Raw genomic sequence first — 18,299 nt, forward strand, 5'->3', positions numbered from 1 at the left:
TCTGCTGCTTTTTGCTGACTTGCATCAGTGTTTAAGCAACAAAATGTAGGATTTTGACCTTTAAAAGATCATTTTGATTGGTATGTTACCATTGAGGTTGGGGTCGCTTTAGAAGTCCTGCCTTTTGTCAACAAATGCAGGTGCTACCATGCCATATTTTTACCATGGTTATAACAGATAATACTGTGTTAATTATTTAACTAGTTCAATTTTATTTTATCTCGTCTTTATGGGTGTTTCTCAGTCGCTGTTCGGCTCGGACCAGAACTGGGTCAGGACAAATACTGACATACCATTTTATAATGACGCCTTCTCGATCAGTGTCAAATAACTTCAATTGCCACTTGATCTGCAAGATTTTTTGAGGAAAAAAAGGTTGTTAAAATACCAAAGTTTTGGGATCATGGCGATTCTTTTGTAAAAGACGACCTGAGGCAATCTCTCCATCTCCGCTCGTACCGACGCATGTTTTATTCAAAGCTGTTCGATTGCGATTGGTCAGCATGAAAACACGACATCTGTAAATTGTTTGTATCACATGTCCAATCAACACATCAGTAGGTAATTAGCAGCAGTTACCCCCATTCTTCTTACATCTGCATTACTTCCTGGGTTCAATTCTTTTTTCCTTGTTTTTCCTAAAGTCTTTCACTCATCACCTCGGCATCAGTTTAATTTACTACACTCTTAAGTCATTAAGGACAAAAATTACCACTTCCAAAAAACTGTAAGAAAAACTTTACAGATTAATATTGTTTTAAGCTTTTTTTCTACATAAATCTCTGAAACTACTTCAGCTCTGCTCAAAACCACCAAACAGTCGATCATTTTGCGAATTTTGACCCTTTAAATGCAGGTTATTTATGAAAAAAATTTGTTATTTTCCAAATAAAAAATAATAAAAAAATGACTTAATGATATATCCAATACTGACCTAAAAAAATAAGAAAGAAACAAAGAAAAGAAAGAAACAAAGAAACAAAGAAAAGATCTTATAAGGAGAATTCTGCTTCACACCTGAATCTACCTGCATCTCTGAAGGAGAAAAGACGAATAAAGACGTCTTTCATGTCAGAGACTGACAGAGCCAGAGGAGTTGGATCTAAACAATATATACAAAGGAAAGGAAAGAGAAAAACTGAACCAGATGACTGGAGAACGACGGGTAATGAGAAAGAGATGCAGATTTCATTAACTACCGAGACAGAACATTCTACAACAACACAAAGCAGCAGGAGACATTTGTGTCCTCGACATCATCACAAAGGCATCCCAGTATAGTGTCTTGTAGAAAGGCAGGGCAGTGGTGTTATGAGTGTGTGCCGTGTCTGGAGAACCAGATCCTCCTTAATCCTCCATGTCGGATGTTTGTTTCATCCCTTCTGTTTGTCGCAATATTCGGATTAAACTCGAACCACTGAAGCAGCGATTGTTTGCTTCTTCTACACAATGTTGTTCCAGACCAAATGTCCTCACAGAGATACTGTATACTGTCTGTTTGAATCAAAATTAGCTTTTGCCACATTAGGACCAGGTTTTGGTCTCCATGATGACTGGTCCTGACAAGGTCAGTGTTTATGAGAGAAAAAAGGTCCTAAAGAGGCAACAAATACACATAAAAATGCACACATTCTTGTACAGTAGTCTTAGTGAGGACACTAGTAGACATAATCCTTAACCCTTACCTTAACCATGACAACTAACAGCCTAACCTTAACCCCTGAAGTCTTAATTAAAACCTGTGAAAAAGCGTCTTTAAAGTTCTGAGGACCAGAGAAAATGTCCTGACAGGAGGTGGTGAGGTGGACATCATCACCTCAGGTCTGCTCTCTGTCTCCTCACGTCCATCTCCACACTTTTTTCAGTCTGGCAGCAGACCCATCTGGAACTCTGTCCAACTCTGGACATCCTCAAAAACGGTTTCTCTTTGTGTGTTATGAAGCATATATGAAAGTAATTATTGTCATTATTATGATGAACATGATGTGGGTCACAGCTGTAAAAAGCAGGCAATGCCTTTTCCTACGTTTGTTTACTTGTCGACTTAAACAAAGAGCTTTTCACAAATAATCTACTCACAGTTCTGAGGCTCATGAGTGACTCGTCATCAGGTTTGGACAGAAGATCCTCCAGGTCGTTAGAGGACAGGAGAACATTCTGAGAAGAAACGATTAAAACAGAAAGAAGAGTTAGACGTCTGGTGCTGGAGGCAGATTTTCGTAAGATATGAAATACGATTTCAAAGCTTTTACGATCCATCCATCCATCCATCTGCTGCGACGTTTGAACGCCGGCTTTCAGCAGTGCTGTCTCTAAATACACCGGACTCCTCACTTAAATATTGACATTTTAGACATTTCCTTAATAAATGTTGAAGATTAAATTAATGTTTTCAGGGATTTTTTAAGTCTTTTTAACTGATCTACAGTTCGGCATTGTTGGCTTTGATTCTTGTATCGTATGTCGTGCTCGTGACCCTTCAGTGACCCTTCAGCTCGACTGGAACGTCGTCAGAGCAGGAACCAGGTGCTATTGAGGCAGCCTGTGGCCAAGTAGGCAGCCTGTGGCCAAGTGGAAAGGAAACTTGGCTTTTAACCGGAAGGTCGCCAGTTCAAGTCCCCACCAGGTCGAAAGGGCTGGGGTACCCCTGAGCAAGGTAACCGGGCGCTACTCAGTGTGGCAGCCCACTGCTCCTAATTCTAGGATGGGTCAAAATGCAGAGACTAATTTCCCTAAGGGGATTAATAAAGTATCTAAAAAAAAAATCATACTATAGCGTATTCACCTAAGATTATTTTTAAAAAGGGGTCAGTTTTTACAAGGTCTTTTTCTGGTTTGTTCTTGCAAGATTTATTTTCGGGTCCGTTTCTTACGCGGAAAAAAATATATAATTGTGTAAAATCGTGTAAAAACAGAACCTGTTTAAAAATGATTTTAGGTGAACACAATATGTTTCTGTTCTATCATTAATGGAAAAGCAAAAAACAAAAAAAACAATACGATATGATTGAGAAAGGCTCCCCCTTGTGGCACTTTAAAACACACCACCAGGACTGTATGCTGGCGAGCTGGATGTCATTGTCAAATGTAAAATATTAACAATTGAAAAACAGATTAAAAAAATTTAAATAGTTAAAATATGGCAAAGTGGTTTAGATACACATTTCCCTGTGTGGAGATTTTTCCTCTGAACTCGGCGTTAACGAGTAAGGCGACCCCACGCATGACGTAGCCTCACTCACAGTGAACGAGCGGCGCTTCAGTGGTAGCCTCCGCCTCACACGAGTGAGCGTACATAGATTTACTGTACAAACATCACACTGACAATCGACTTGACGTCGCCAAACACTAAAACAAACACCGGCGAGCGACACCCGCTCGTTGGAGTCATCAGACTGGAACTGGAAAAACCACAGCGTTTTTACAAAACACAAAAAGAAAAGAAATCCTGTGATGATCTTCAATCAGGCTTCACAGTGTCTATCAAAGTATTAGCTGCAGTCGTCTAAGCGTCTGCACCGTGGCCTTCAAAGGACTCCTGGATTCACCTCAAACACAAATCAGAGGAGAGAGTTCACTCTGCTTTCTTTTTCTCTTCCACACTCTTCCTTCCATCCTCACCTCCTCTGGGATGATGCCGCCGCCGCCGCTGCTGCTGGTGCGTGGGGAGCGGGGAGCCTCGGTGCAGTGGGGCGGGTGGTGGCTGCAGTGCAGCCGGGCGGCGCCGGGGTCGTCCATCATGAAGGTCAACTGTTTGAGACGACCCTGCGGAGACAGACGTCAAAGAGACAGCGTGAGCAGGAAAACACGTGCAGTAGAGACAGGAAAATGACGTGAATCACGGCCAAAACTAATGACTATTTTGAAAGATGACTATAATGACTATCTGTTCAGATCCGCAGCATGAAAATAAATTTTTGGGGTTTTTTGGGATGTCCTTCACCAACGCAAGTCTACAATAACATAAGATTGTGTTTCCAACAGGAAAGTGATGCTTTTTTTGCTTTGTAAACTGCTCACTCTCCTGCACCAAACTCCATAGAGAAAATCATTGATTTAACGTCACAGCACACAGGAGTTGTTGATTTACTCCTGTCTCCATCACTAAGTTCAAAAGTGTTATTTTGTGACTTCCGTGTTTGAAATCCTTTGTTCGGATTTACCTCAGTGACACAAATTGACCATACAAGGCAGCAGTGGACCAGCAGCTCCTGTTTCCCTGTGGCCCCCGTATCTCAGACTGGTACCTGAGAAAAACCCTCATAATACTGTATCTTACAAATAAATCCGGAACTAATTACCTGCATGATCCAGAGCTTTAAAGTCATAGCGATCGCGTGTACATAATACATAAATATTATGTACATAAATTATACGTTAACAATTTCTGTGTTTACCAAACACTGACCAATGTGTTTTTTGTTTAATGCCAGGAGACGGCAGGAAGTGGGGGAGGAAAAAAAAAGAAGCGTGGACAGACAAGGACGGAACTGTAATTACATCCCTGACTGAGATCAAATAAAGACAAACATCTTCTTACCTCATAGCATCTTTAACACCTCATAAGGAACAAAAACGTGACGTCATGAGCGTAAAAACATTAAGTAAAACCAGATTTTTCAGTGTGGTTGTTGCATTTAAGTGTCTATTAAATTACATAACGCAGAAAAAAGCGTCTGTCACCACCTCTGATTATGGATGTGCTGCATCCTCAGAGCTCTTTAAAAAAGATGTCACCGGGGGGAAAAGCAGTGGCTGGAGAATCCATGTTTTCATGTTATCTGCTGCAGAGAACTAATCCAGATGCTGCCGCTCAAATTCTTCTTCTTCTCACCACCCACAGTCACTCACACACACACACTGCCCACTCTGATTCTACTGTTACAACAGGACGGCCCTGCTGTCAGCGGGCCAGAATTCCCACAATGCAAGGCAGGTCAAAATCAGCCTAAAATGGTAAAACGATTTTTTCTCACCGTTTAAAAGCATTTCTTCTGACAAGAAAAAGCTGTTTGTAAAACTCACACCAAAGCCCTTAGAGAAAACCAGCGTTTTTACCTCTCGTGGACACAGGAGCTGCTGGTGTGTTGCTGCCTCGTGTGGTCACTTTGTGTCACTGAGGTAAATCTGAACAGAGGATTTCCAAAGCCGAATTTTACAAAATAAGACATTTGAACTTTCTGAAGGAGGCAGCGGTGGATCAACAACTCCTGTGTGTTGTCAATCAGTGATTTTCTCTATGGGGTTTGGTGTTGGAGAGTGAAGAGTTTACAAAGTGAGGCAAACTTCAGTTCACTGTTGAAAAAGGCTGTTTAACTGTGAAATGAAGACAGAGACTATATTAAATAAGCCCTCCCAGTTGCATGTCCATGTCCGCCCCCTTTTCATGTAGCAGTAATAATTTAATCGATTAAAGTAATTTTTAACAACTAAAACAAGTTTTCTGATTTTTCAGCTTCTTAAATATGAATATTTTCTGTTTTCTTTGCTCCGTTTAACAAAGAAATCATTCAAACTGAATAATTTGGGTGTGTGGACAAAACAAGACATTCGATTAACCTGTTATCCATTAAAAGGAACCATAACTGTAATAATAATAACACATTTTATCTATACAGCGCTTTTAACACTCTGAAAGCGCTTATTATAACCTTTACATAAATTCACCAAATTTTCAAAAGAAAACTGTCAAATAAACTGCAAATATTGAGAACATCATTATTTTTGAGGTCTGGCAAACACTGATCAACAATTTCTGACGTTTTAAGTCGGGTTGTGCCGATACAACTTTTTCACTTCCAATACGATACCGATATTGCAGCCTTGAGTATTGGCTGATACCGATATTGATCCGATCCGATATCAGCACGAATCACACATACTTTAATGACTTATTTTGTAGTGTGGAATGTTAGAATAGGCTTGATCAAGTGATATTACTGAAACAGAGAACGATAGTCAGCAACAGTAGGTATGAGAAAAACTGACCCATTTATTATTAACCAATGGTTACATCAATTTTAACCTTCAACATAAGAATATTGGATTTTTTTCATGTTCATTTCATAGAGTCTATGGTTAATTTCATCAGGAGGAAAGTACCAAGTGCTAATGGGGGTGTTTTCACTATTTTGGATTAGCCCAACCCACACAGGGTGAGTGATTCGTCCTTGTTGTTTCAGCAGCTCGCCTCAGGATGAGCTAGCGTGGTGCTAACAGCTAACTCGGGCTCACTGTTTGGCTTCATAGCCTCTGATTTCAGAAGTTAAAGAAAAATGTTTCACCTCTGAAATAACAGTAGTACACACACACTGTTGTTGTGATCATGTGATCTACATGCATCCAACACGCAGAGCCCACGTGATCACAACGGCGCTGCTGGATAGAAGAGCTGGAGCGGAATGGACTGTTGTATCGGAGCGCTTATATCAGAGATTTTAGAGGCAGTTCGATATAATCTGATACTCATTTTTTAGCTGATATCGGACCGATATCCGATATCAATATCAGATCGGGACATCCCTAATTTTATGGAACAAACTACTCATCAATTAACTTAGATAATAGTTTGACAGACTAAACGATCATGAAAATTGAATTAAACCTAAATCTAAAAGCAAATCAGATTGCTGGATCTGATGCTTGGCAGCAACATTAAATGTTTTATAATACTTAAAGAAACAGACTCTGACATTTGTAGCATTAACGCCGCAAATTAAAAGGTTGCAAAGCATAAATTTTCCTCCCACGGTCCAAACGAGGTGCAGTTTTAATGAAGACAATAAATTAAAGAGATGACTTCATGTTGTCACGTTCAATGAAGGGGGCGGAGCCTGCGTCCAAACACTCATCAGCGTTTCCTCTGTAATTTAACCTAAGCATGGTGTGCGGGAGGTAAATGAACAAGTGCTCAGAGCGGCTTAAAGGGATTTTCTACTCATACTTTAGAAAAACAAACACAGGGTTTCTAAGCATTAGAGGCTTCAACGTGTGTGTGTGTGTGTGTGTGTGTGTGTGTCTGTGATGACAGGGCCAGAGGCATGATGGGAAAAAAGTCTCTGTGTGTGTTCTTTCCACCAACAACAACATCCCAGTGGTAACATACTGTATGATGTGGAACATTATCATCACAATAAGAAGATTTGGGAACTATAAGTAGAATTTGGAATTAAGTAAATGTTGGAACTATAAATAGATTTTGTAACTGTAAGTATATTTTGGAACTGTAAGTATATTTTTAAGTAGATTTCTGAGATATAAGTGGATTTTTGGACTGCAAGTATATTTTGGAATTATAAATAGAATGTGAAACTTGGACATGCTGTAAGTAAATTATTCAAAAATCCATTTATTTATTTAAGCGAGATACGATTTTTGACCCGAGGTAAGAAAAATAAAAGTTAATGAATTCAGTTACCAGGCGTGGAAAGACAGAAATGATGTGAACAGAGATGAACGTGCAGATAAAACTGAGGGACTCACTTCAAACGTGGTCTCCGAGTCTTCGGTGACGCCGCCGACCATGAGCAGCCCGTCTGTGCTCACGCCCAGGCCGTGGTAAACCCAGTCCACGCTCTCCAGCAGGGAACAGTCCACATACACGGCCAGCTGCTTGGCAGACACACTGACGGCCACATGGTGCCACTTTCCATCAGACAGACTGCTGACTGGGAACCTGACACACACACACACACACACACACACACACACACACACACACACACACACACACACACAGATGGCTGATGATGTGATCATATCTTTCGTCTTGACAGGAAACGTCTGAATGACTTAATCTGGAGGAGACATTTGAAAACATGCTCGGGCCATTGTTTGTTGCTTCTTCCTGCTGAAAGAGAGACGTTTTACTGAGTGGAAACACGCTTGCTCACGTCTACTGTATCGGAAGAATAGGTTTCATTTCCATCGCCACCGCAAAACTTTTCACCAACTCTCCTGCACCAAAGCCCATAGAGAAAATCGATTTAACATCACAGAGACACACTGCTGCCTCCATCAGTCAGTTCAAATGTGTTGTTCTGTGACTTCGGCATTTTAAATTCTTCAGTGACAGAAAGTGACCACATGAGGCAGCAGTAAATCAGCAGATCCTGTGTCCCCGTGAGCTAAAAACTTTGATTTTAAACTAATCAGTCGTAGACTTCCCTCGAGTCTACGACATCGAAGGAAAACATGTTTGCCACTTCATCTTGCCATGGGAAAGACTGAAGTTCTGCCAAAGTCCATAGAGAATATCACCGTTTTTAGGGACACAGGAGCTGCTGGTCTTCTGCTGCCTCGTGTGGTCACTTTGTGTCACTGAGGTAAATCTGAATGAAAGATTTTAAATGCCAAATCAGAAAATAAGACATTTGAGCAACACCTCCTGTGCTGTGATGTTAAAATCATTGATTTTCTCTATGGGGTTTGGTGCAGGAGAGGGAATTTTCAGCGAGATACAATGTCTAATGTATTCTTGAGATGGCACACAGCTTTTATTAGGTGAACATTTTTACTAAGTGGTTAAAATCTTTTTTGCATACACTCACTGCTGGCTGTTTCTTGGCTCATTCACACACTCCCCTTTAAGTAACACACAGGCTATGTATGTCTTGTACGTATCAACACCTCGCGCAAACCCCAACTCCCAAAACTCCCGATCTATACCTTTTAAAATAAAACCAACGATGTGCCAACGGCACATGACAGGTAATTATCAGTGTGTATTTATCTCCTGGCCCTGCTCCGTGTGCTGTCTCACAGTGATGTATTGCTCGGAGCTCTGTGGTTTCTGTAGAAAGGAAAGAACCTGCCAAAAGACACTTAATAAATCATTTCACCAAAGAGACACACACACACACACACACAGACGCGGGCTGCAAACAAATACACTCCCACAGAACCTTCCTTCACTGTAGCCAAGTAGCAGGAATGGGCATGAGTCATCCTCAATTACCTGTGATGGATGTCGTAATCAGGTTCTGACATCTGGACTTTTTTTTGGGGGGGGTTTGATGGGTAATGCATAAACATCGATATAAATGAAAGTTTAGAATCGGCACGCAAAGCATATTTACACGAGTTTAACTCTCATTTTTGTTTTAAAAGGCGGATCGGGGCTCACTCGTAGTGCCGCTGCTGTGTTCCCGCGACGACGACGGCGCTGGCGCTGATCCGCAGCTGAAGCATAACGTGGCCACGGCGGCTGAGCGCGGTGAAGACGCTGCGCTCTTCTGTCTGAGGGCTCTGCAGCTGCACCAGTAAACTGAACTCAGCTGGAAACCTGAATGCAAACAAACAAACAAACAAACACACACAAGTTTAACTGGTTTGTGTGAGTGCTACGAAAGCACAAAACTAACATTTATGAGAAGACACAAACTTGAACCGTAGATCAGATAGAAAGCATATGCGCTCGCTGCACTGGCCACAAAACTTACCCAAGATTTTTGTTGCGCTGACCGCTGGGTTGAGAGTAAAATGTCATAACTTGGATAGTTTATGTCTTTTTATAGTGTGGCTTATGAGGTAACATGGAGCCTAGCCACTTTACAAAAGGCCTGTCTCATAAAGTCTAAGCCAACTTTAATCTACAGTATCATTAGAAGACATTTACTGCTTTATTTTCACTGTTAAATTGACTTTTCTGACCGTCAGTTCAATTTGAAGAACTGTCACTCTCCCACACCAAACCCCATAGAGAAAATCAGTGATTTTAACCTCACAGCTCACAGGAGTTGTTGATCCACTGCTGCCTCCAACACTACGTTGAAATGTGTTATTTTGTGACTTTAGCATTTGAAAACATTTGTTAAGGTTGACTTCAGTGGCACAAACTTAACAAACGAGGCAACAGTACACAGGCAGCTCCTGTGTCAATGTGAGCTAAAATCACAGATTTCTCTATGGGCTCTTGTGTGGGAGAGGGGGCAGCTGTCAAACTTTAGTTTTCTGTGGGAAAAGTCTGTCTTACATTGAGATAAAGCAGCGTCTATGACTTCACACACCAGAGAAGTCGGCGGTTACTACTGTAATGTGTCAACCGCTTCAAAAAAGACCTGAACTATCACGTTAAATCTTGATCACACCACCAAAGAGTGGCTTGGAGGCTTTTGTTTCTCCACAGGTTATTATGAGCTGTTTACATTCAGTCAGTGTCACATCACGGCAGCTGAATTCATCAACACCACGTCCTGTTTTCAGGAAAGTAGAGTTACGCAAGATAACCACAGCTAAACCACTGTAACACTGGAGGACAGTTAAAAACAGACACTTTCTCTATGAGGTTCTGCAGCTGAAAGACAGCAGCTCTCCGAGCCATTAACCGTGGATTTTTAGAGTGGAAGTGGTGTCATTCTAAAGCCACGGAGGAACCAGGAATGAAGAGAATTAGAATGACCTGTCAGTGAAGAGCTGGTGAAGAGGAAGAGCCAGCGTGGAGTACTGTCCCACCTGCAGGACTGGACACTGGCCGTCCTCCGCCGTCATGGAGACGTTGCTGCTGATGGACACCTGAAGAGACAGTTCCTGCAGGACGTTCACCTCGTCTGTGGGGAGACAAAACAAGTGCACATGAAAATTAAAACTATGAAACTAAAAATATTTTCATAGTTTACACTAAACTAAACTATGCTAATTGTTAAAATGACTCTAAAAGTAGCAGAAGACACTAGGGGGATGTTTTTGCATTGTGAATTTCCATTATTCGTAGAATCATGACTGGGGAAAATTGGAAATATTCCATGTGATGTTGTCTAACCTTCATGCATGATAAACTCACGTATGATGCCTGCAACATGCTAACCCTCTCATGCTGTCTCGCGGATACATTTAGCTGTGACAAGACGTTGCAAAAGCCAATCAGCAGTGAGACTCTTCCAGCTACATGGAAGTTTGCCACCATTTTGTCTTTACATTTTCTCATGTGTCGTCCATTTTAGGGCAGTGTTTAGCGTGTGGTTTGTGGACATTGATGTAAAATTCACTTTCACTAGTTTTAAGCTGTTGATCGCACTTTATGTGGTTAGCTCTAGCATTAGCCCCACGCTAGTAGCCGCCACCTGTTTTAATTCACGGGTCTCATCATGTTTTATTCACGTTGACAAGAAAAGAGTAAAAAACCTAGCGATTATAGTCATGCTATTAACCCACTTTGAGACATGTCTTTCTGGTTAGTTAGCCAATTAGTGTGTTACTCAGTCAGTTCACAGTTTGCCACCATTTTGTTTTTACGTTTTCCCGCGTGTCGTCCATCTTAGAGCACTGTTTACAGTGTGATTTCAGAGGTTAAAGCTTTTACCGCATCACAGATTTGACTATGCGACAAATTTGATGCTAATTGAGGCCATTACCGCCTTAAGCACCTTAATTGCCTCCAGGAGCTGAAGGTTTTAGCGTCTCGAGGCCGGAGCACCAGCTGGAGCAGCTGCTGACAGCGTTTACAATCATACAGGGCCAAAACTGCAACAACTGACGACATGTACTGAACCTTTTTTCTCTTTAACTTCGTGTCGTATATCTTTACCGGTTTTTTTTTTTGGCTCCTCCTACTCGAATAAAGCCTTGGGGAAATGTTGATATCACAGTGACGGATGATTAAGACAGTGAAAGAATTGATAATGAAGTGTTTTTTCTTTGTGACAGGTCTCTGCACAAACACACCCTACACTTGTGGAATGAATGACGACATCCACTAGAAGTGAGACCCAAAGTCTGTCTGTCTGTCTGTACGTACACAAAACAGAAATCATACCTCTATGATTCAGCATTAGCCTGAAGCTTGTGCTCTCTTAAACGGCCATCAGGGGGCGACTCCTGACTTTCATTTGACTTATTATGTCGGTAAATGTTCTCTCTATGGTCTCAGTCACTAGTTTCATGGAGTTTGGAGTTTAATGTGTATATTTAATTTGGTGTTTTGTGTTGTTATTTTGTCACGCAGTGTGTTTGAAACAAAAAATCTTCTCCCTGTTGCTCCTTCTCTTTAACTCTTAGTAAAAGTACATAATCTAAACATTTTCCATCTTTTAGTTAGAATTTCCAACTGTCTCTGAATGATGACGACAAAGTAATAATGTAATACATATATTAATTGATTATCTATTGTCTACTCAATTACTAAACTAATCTCCAAATATGTTCATGTTTGAGTGTTTTATTTAATAATTAAAACACATTATTTAACAGCTTTCAGCTTCTTAAATGTGACGACTTGATGGTTTCTTTGCTCCACATAACAAATAAATCATTAAAATAATAATTTTGGTTATTGGACAAATTAAAGATCCCATAGCCCGGAAGTGCCAATTAACGCTGCATTTTTGTGTGTATCCGTGTCATTACCTGGTTTATGAAGCCCTAAACGTCCATAACAATCAGTTCAGCCACTGCTGAGAGCGCAGAGTTTGATTGTTTTCCTGAGCTCTTCGAAGCGGAACGGCACTTCCGTTGACTAGTTACGTAACTGGCACATTTCACCACTCCTGTAAACAGCAGCGCCTCCTAGTCCGGGCACTAGAGTCCGGGCACATCCGGTGATATACTTTCAACCGTAGAAGAAGAAGAACTACTCTTGTTGTAGCTGCTGAGCATACCGGTTGTACTCAGCAGCTACAACGAGAGTAGTTCTTCTTCTGCTTCTACGGTTGAAAGTAGCAACATAAAGCAGGACACAGCACCAAACTTCACCTAAAGGAAGGAGCAGTGCCAACTATACGTATACAACTGTCTTTGTGTGCTTGTTCTGTCGTTTAGCATTAGTGATAGCCGGCTACAGGCTAAGATAGACGCTAAGCTACACGTGTTCACTCGTGTTTCATTTGCATGTGTGTTTATCATCTCGGTAACCACAACGTTATCCAAGCTCCAGGCGTCCTGCAGCAGTCTTTTACTGTCACAGTGTCTTCTGACTCTGGGTCAGACTCCGGATCAAATGTGTAAGGGATTACGACATTACTCAATGTTTTGATCATTGCTAGCAGTGCATCTGCCTTTCCAGAGGGGGAGCTGCGGGTCTGAGAGCTGACGTGCCAATGACGTCACTTCCAGGTAACTGGCCAATCACAAGACAGTCGGTGTTCTGTGGGTGTGGTTTTGGTCTGTAACAGCGCGGCTGACGAGAGCGTCAGTGATGAGACGTTTACATCGGCTCGTTGGTAGCGACGAGGACGTTTTCGACCATAAAAACGATTTCATGTTTGTAAGAACACCTCCATATCTCACATAGAAGTGAGATAGGACCATGCTATGGCCGCTTTAAGACACTTAAGAATATCATTATTTTGAGGTTTGAGTAAATGCTGATCAATATGAAAATAATCGTTAATTTATCAATAAAATGGTATAATCCCGACTCGCAGACGCAGACTTGGTTTCTTCAACAATCACATCAGAGTCTAACATGTGAGAGTCAAACATTCTTTCTGTGAGCATGTGTGTGACCCAGGTGGCCGCCATGTGCAGCCAAACACACACACACCACATTCATTCATTCATTCATCTGTTGTTACTTAAGAAAAGCCTGAACATTCTGTGAACAGACTGTGAGCTGCAGAATACCACTCACACACACAGTCTCTCAGAGCTGCAACCAATTCCAACGCCATTCACTTTTATTTCAGATTTTTTTCTTTCCATTTTCTGCGAGTTATTAGGGCCCAAGCGACGAGTGGCAGGGGCCCAAACGGCTCCTGGCCGTTGTCGAAAGGCTTGCAGATTCAAAGCGGCGTGCAGCATACGTTGAGTTCCACCGAATTTCCCGAAACTTGGTGGAAAGATGTTGTAGACCAAGATGAACGAAAAAGTCCACCGTAACCATGGCCTCAACTGAACAGGTTGAGAAGTCGGCCATTTTGAATTTTGGCAATTTGCACGTTTGGCCATGACGACCCTTGTTGTAGTTGGACTTATTTCAGCTTCAGAGGCCTTTATTTTCACCCACACATGGGCAAGTGTGTGACACGCTGGTGAATCTTGTCTGTGATTGGACGGTCGTTACGTGGAAGTCCTGAGGTTGGCCGTATAAAGCCATCCATCAGTCTTCTACCGCTTTATCCTCCACATGATGGTAATAGAAGAGTTAATTTCCAGTTTGAATATGTATTTTGGTCACATTCAGAGAAAGTGAGTCACCTCTTTAAAGCCTGGCGTTGGTGTGTTGTGCCAATCACACTCCAGAGTGACACGACAGCGCTGACATCATCACTCCCCGACCTCAACGTCAGTCTCTTGACTTTGTCCGCGACTCACAAATAATAAACTGCATTCTCACATTTCACTTCACTTCACAGGGAACATATTTTCCACTTGGATTATGTTTTGTTTTGGTTTTTTGACGGCATTGTGTTTTCATTGGGACAGAGCGTCGATGTAATGACGCGCGTGTGACGCAGGCGGAGCGACGGCTGACACGGCTGACGTCGTAGCGAGAGCCGCTCGTCTGTCATGTGTCAGCTGTTTGGAAACACAGACACAACTGTTCTAATCATCTACATAATGTGATTAGATTTCCACGAGGAATGAGACGATATACGAGATGATATTTCACATAATATTATGTGCAATACATAAATGTTGTTGAGCTCACCAACATACAGTCCCAGTGATTCTATTTTGAAGCACCACAAGAGGGAGCTGCATCTTTCCAGTCTTTTACAGATTCATAATAAGATAATCTATCTATTATGATAAAAATGTATTTAGGAGCTAGTAAAAATTTAACATTTAGACAGCAAGTGCATATCAGCTTTAAATATTGGATAATAGCCTCATCAACTAGCAATAATCAGTATTGATATCTGCCCTGAAAAACTAATATTTGGGTTATAGATTTAACATGAGATACTAAAACAAAAAATTAGCTACTAATAATTAGCTACTAAGAATAAATTTTGCCACTCAACATTTTAACATCACAGCTCACAGGAGTTGTTGATCCACTGCTGCCTTCATCACTAACTTCAAATGTCTTATTGTGTGACTACAGTAAGGGTTAAACCGAATGAAAGACTTACATCTTTCATTCGGTTTACCTCCGCGACACAAAGTGACCACATGAGGCAGCAGTAGACCAGCAGCTCCTGTGTCCCTGTGATCTAAAATCAATGAATCTACCGTGACCCATCTCTGGGTCCCGACCCAGTCTTTGGGAACCACTGTTCTAATGCAAGGATGAGAATTTAAAGACATGAATTGCTCCGAATATTTTTGTTACGTGTCTAGACAGATTTGCGTTAAAATTGGCATAAACGTACACCAATTAACAACAGAATTGTATCGTTTTGAACTGCATTTACAAATTAAAAATGACCCATCGTTCAGCCAAAGTCCAGACGATCGAGAAAACAAAGCACGCGGCCGTGCATCTGTATCGTCTTCCTGCGTTCACTGATTCTCAGAGAGCAGAACTCCACATGTAAAGCACTTGTTTAAAGGTTTTCTGCAGGTCCCAGGGGGTGGGGGAGATTTCCAGTTTGAGTTTAAGAAAATAACCCAGATGATGTCATTGTGGATTTGGCTCCAGTCTTTACATTTCACACACACACACACACACACAAAAGAAAACCCCGGGTTATGAAGCTCAGAGACACAGCAGCAGTCATGAAAGGTCCGTCTTCAACTGTCATAAATCCCCCTTAATGCATGTGTTGGTGGACACAGTTTAGTGACGTCACGGCATAAAACTCAGAGAACCACAACAACAACAACAGTCACACAAATCACACACAAGACTCTCATGTCGCAGAGCTGACGATGCACAAGATGTTTCCCACTCATCTAATGAGGCCATGTGAGAGAGAGCGAGAGGGAGGGAGAGAGAGAGAGAGAGAGAGAGGGAGGATCATTACCTCGAGAAAACCTCCCCCCCAAACGCTATAATCAAGAGATCAAGCCATTAAGATGAGGAGAGGATGAGGAGGGGGGGGAGAGTTGCCAGTCATGCCTGTTTCTGTTTCCTGCTAAAGTAAAACAGATGTTTTTTTTAAAGTCACTGCAGCAGAAGAAAATGTGTGAACACTAAAGAGTGTTTCAGGGTCAGAAAGGTCAACAGTCACAGTGCCGCGCTAAAAAGAATTAGTCCACGTTTTTCTGTTGTTGTTTTAGCAACGCTGTAACGACCAAACGATGAAATTCACTTTAATGGGACACACCCACAAACATGTATGAAGTTTTTAAAAGAACAGAAAATAAAGAAAAAAAACAGCTTGTGCAGGTTAAAAATGTCAAGTATTTGGTGCGACCTACTCTAACTCTTCAGCAAAAACACCAGCCCAAGCTTTCTTAGACCTGCAGTGGAACCATAATGGACTATAAACACAACTTGTGCTAAAACATAAACCAGCTCCTTAACAGTTAGTTGCCGTTAAGGGGAAACTCGGACTTTGTAATGTAACGTTAGCAATTAAAACTTCCAATAACGCTTGAAAACTTTTTCAACTTGTACATTTTGTGCCAATCTCAGCTGACATAGGGCGATAGGTAGGGTTACACCCTAGACAGTTGGCCAGTCCATCACAGGACCACATATAGAGACAACCATTCACTACTCTCACACCTATGGTCAATTTAGAGTGACCAATTTATCTAATCCCCATATTGCATGTTTTGAAATGTGGGAGGGAGCCGGAGAACCTGAAGAAAACCACGAGGGAGAACATGCAAACTCCATGCAGGAAGGACCTTGTTCCAACCGGGGTTCGAACCCGGGTCTTCTTGCTGCAAAGGAAAGCGTGCTAACCACTACACCAACCGTGTCCCCAGATTTTAAACAGAAGTAACGTCAGAATTTCTTTTCCATTAAACCAAAGCATTGTTGGAACTCTCTGTTGTGAAGAAACCGTCGTCTTGTGGTGGTTTCACAACCAACAATCCGTGGGTTTGGGACACACAACTTGGCGAGTTTCACCGTTTACTTTGCAAGCTCTGTATGAGCGAGAATACAATACAGTCTGTGCATTGACAAATTAGTGCCGTGACAAGCACGATGTGGTAACTTCTGCCACCAATGGAATCTAATCAGCACAGGACATTTGTCCAATAGAACCCAACTCTACCAACTGAGCTATACTAAATACTAAACTTATCCTAACGCATCCCTCAATCGATCTTTACCTGTGCAAATATTGGCTGATATGCAAAGTTGGTGTTGGAAAATGGTATTAAGGCCATTTCTAGTAAAGAATAATGACACCATACTGCATCTGTCAACTGATTATAGGCAATACAACTTGAAGAATCACCCGGAAAAGACAAACATCTAAGTGATATCTTTAAGAGCAGAGACTAAACAGATGAAGAATCACAGACGCAGACACAACAGCTGCGTGTGATCTTCATCCGACGCCTTGTTAGCGTGCCATGTTCTGATCTCCTCCATAAATCTGCTCAGTCGGCACATATGTGATGAGGGGAAAATCTGTGATAATGTGTGTAATTAATGAGACTTTCATCATGAGCCACCAGAGAATTTCACCCTCCGTCCTCTAGAGAGACGTTCAGAGGAGTCACAATAGTTTGGCCACTTCAAAAGCTACTGCAACTACCACTTCCTGGAAAAATGCTTTTTTTCATGCTTTTTTAGTTTTTTTCATTTGAAAAGTTTCAGATAACGTCAGACCAATGTCGTACACACCGAGAGTGGAAATACAACAAACTTATTCTACCATCTTCTCGCTCACACCCTTTGGATCACACACACTGTGCGGCACGACCATCAGCGCCATCTGCTGTTACATGTGGAGATACGCAGACCGCCCTGTTCAGGTCCTCTGCAACAGTGCTGTATGATAAAAGAAATCAACTGAGGCATATCACAAAGCCATATCCATATCCCTTATCAATCAATATAGAAAAGTTATATCGTGATTTCTCGTGCCACTACTGTGGTAACCCTATTTTTTTTACCTGTATATCTTGTTTACTTTTATACATACTCAGAATGTCTTTTCTTTATTTATATTAGGTTAGGTTAAGATTGCCTACTACTAATAATAATACTTTATTATATTTTATACTTTGTTATTCTTTATAAAGCACTTTACATTTGAAAAAAATCTCAAAGTGCTACAGAAGCAGGTTAAAAATAGCAGCCCCATTTGTATGTTTTTCCTGAAAAGAAGTGTCTTCTGGCTCTATACGTGTCTCTGCGATGGATTGGCAACATGTCCAGGGTGCGACCCGCCGCCTATGACCTCCTCATGTGGAGGATAAAGCCGTAGAAGATGGATGGAAGTGTGGTGGTAAATTTACATTAAAATCAAAAATATCGATTTGGCGATACAGCGTCGTCCTTCCTCGTGCAA

The 18,299-nt window shown here is 41.5% G+C and overlaps 1 protein-coding gene across 1 annotated transcript in view; it reads right to left on the reverse strand.

Annotated features, from left to right (window-relative positions):
- Positions 1-18,299, reverse strand: part of si:ch211-196i2.1 (collagen alpha-1(I) chain) — a 94,717-nt gene that overhangs the window by 51,184 nt on the left and 25,234 nt on the right. The window contains exons 2-6 of the mRNA XM_058617624.1: positions 10,400-10,547; positions 9,125-9,283; positions 7,483-7,675; positions 3,622-3,765; positions 2,080-2,157 (exon numbers count right to left, since the gene is read on the reverse strand). Coding sequence (XP_058473607.1) covers positions 2,080-2,157; positions 3,622-3,765; positions 7,483-7,675; positions 9,125-9,283; positions 10,400-10,547 — 722 coding nt within the window. The remainder of the gene's footprint in view (positions 1-2,079; positions 2,158-3,621; positions 3,766-7,482; positions 7,676-9,124; positions 9,284-10,399; positions 10,548-18,299) is intronic.

Source organism: Solea solea, chromosome 19 (genome assembly GCF_958295425.1).
Source record: "Solea solea chromosome 19, fSolSol10.1, whole genome shotgun sequence".
NCBI lineage: Eukaryota > Metazoa > Chordata > Actinopteri > Pleuronectiformes > Soleidae > Solea > Solea solea.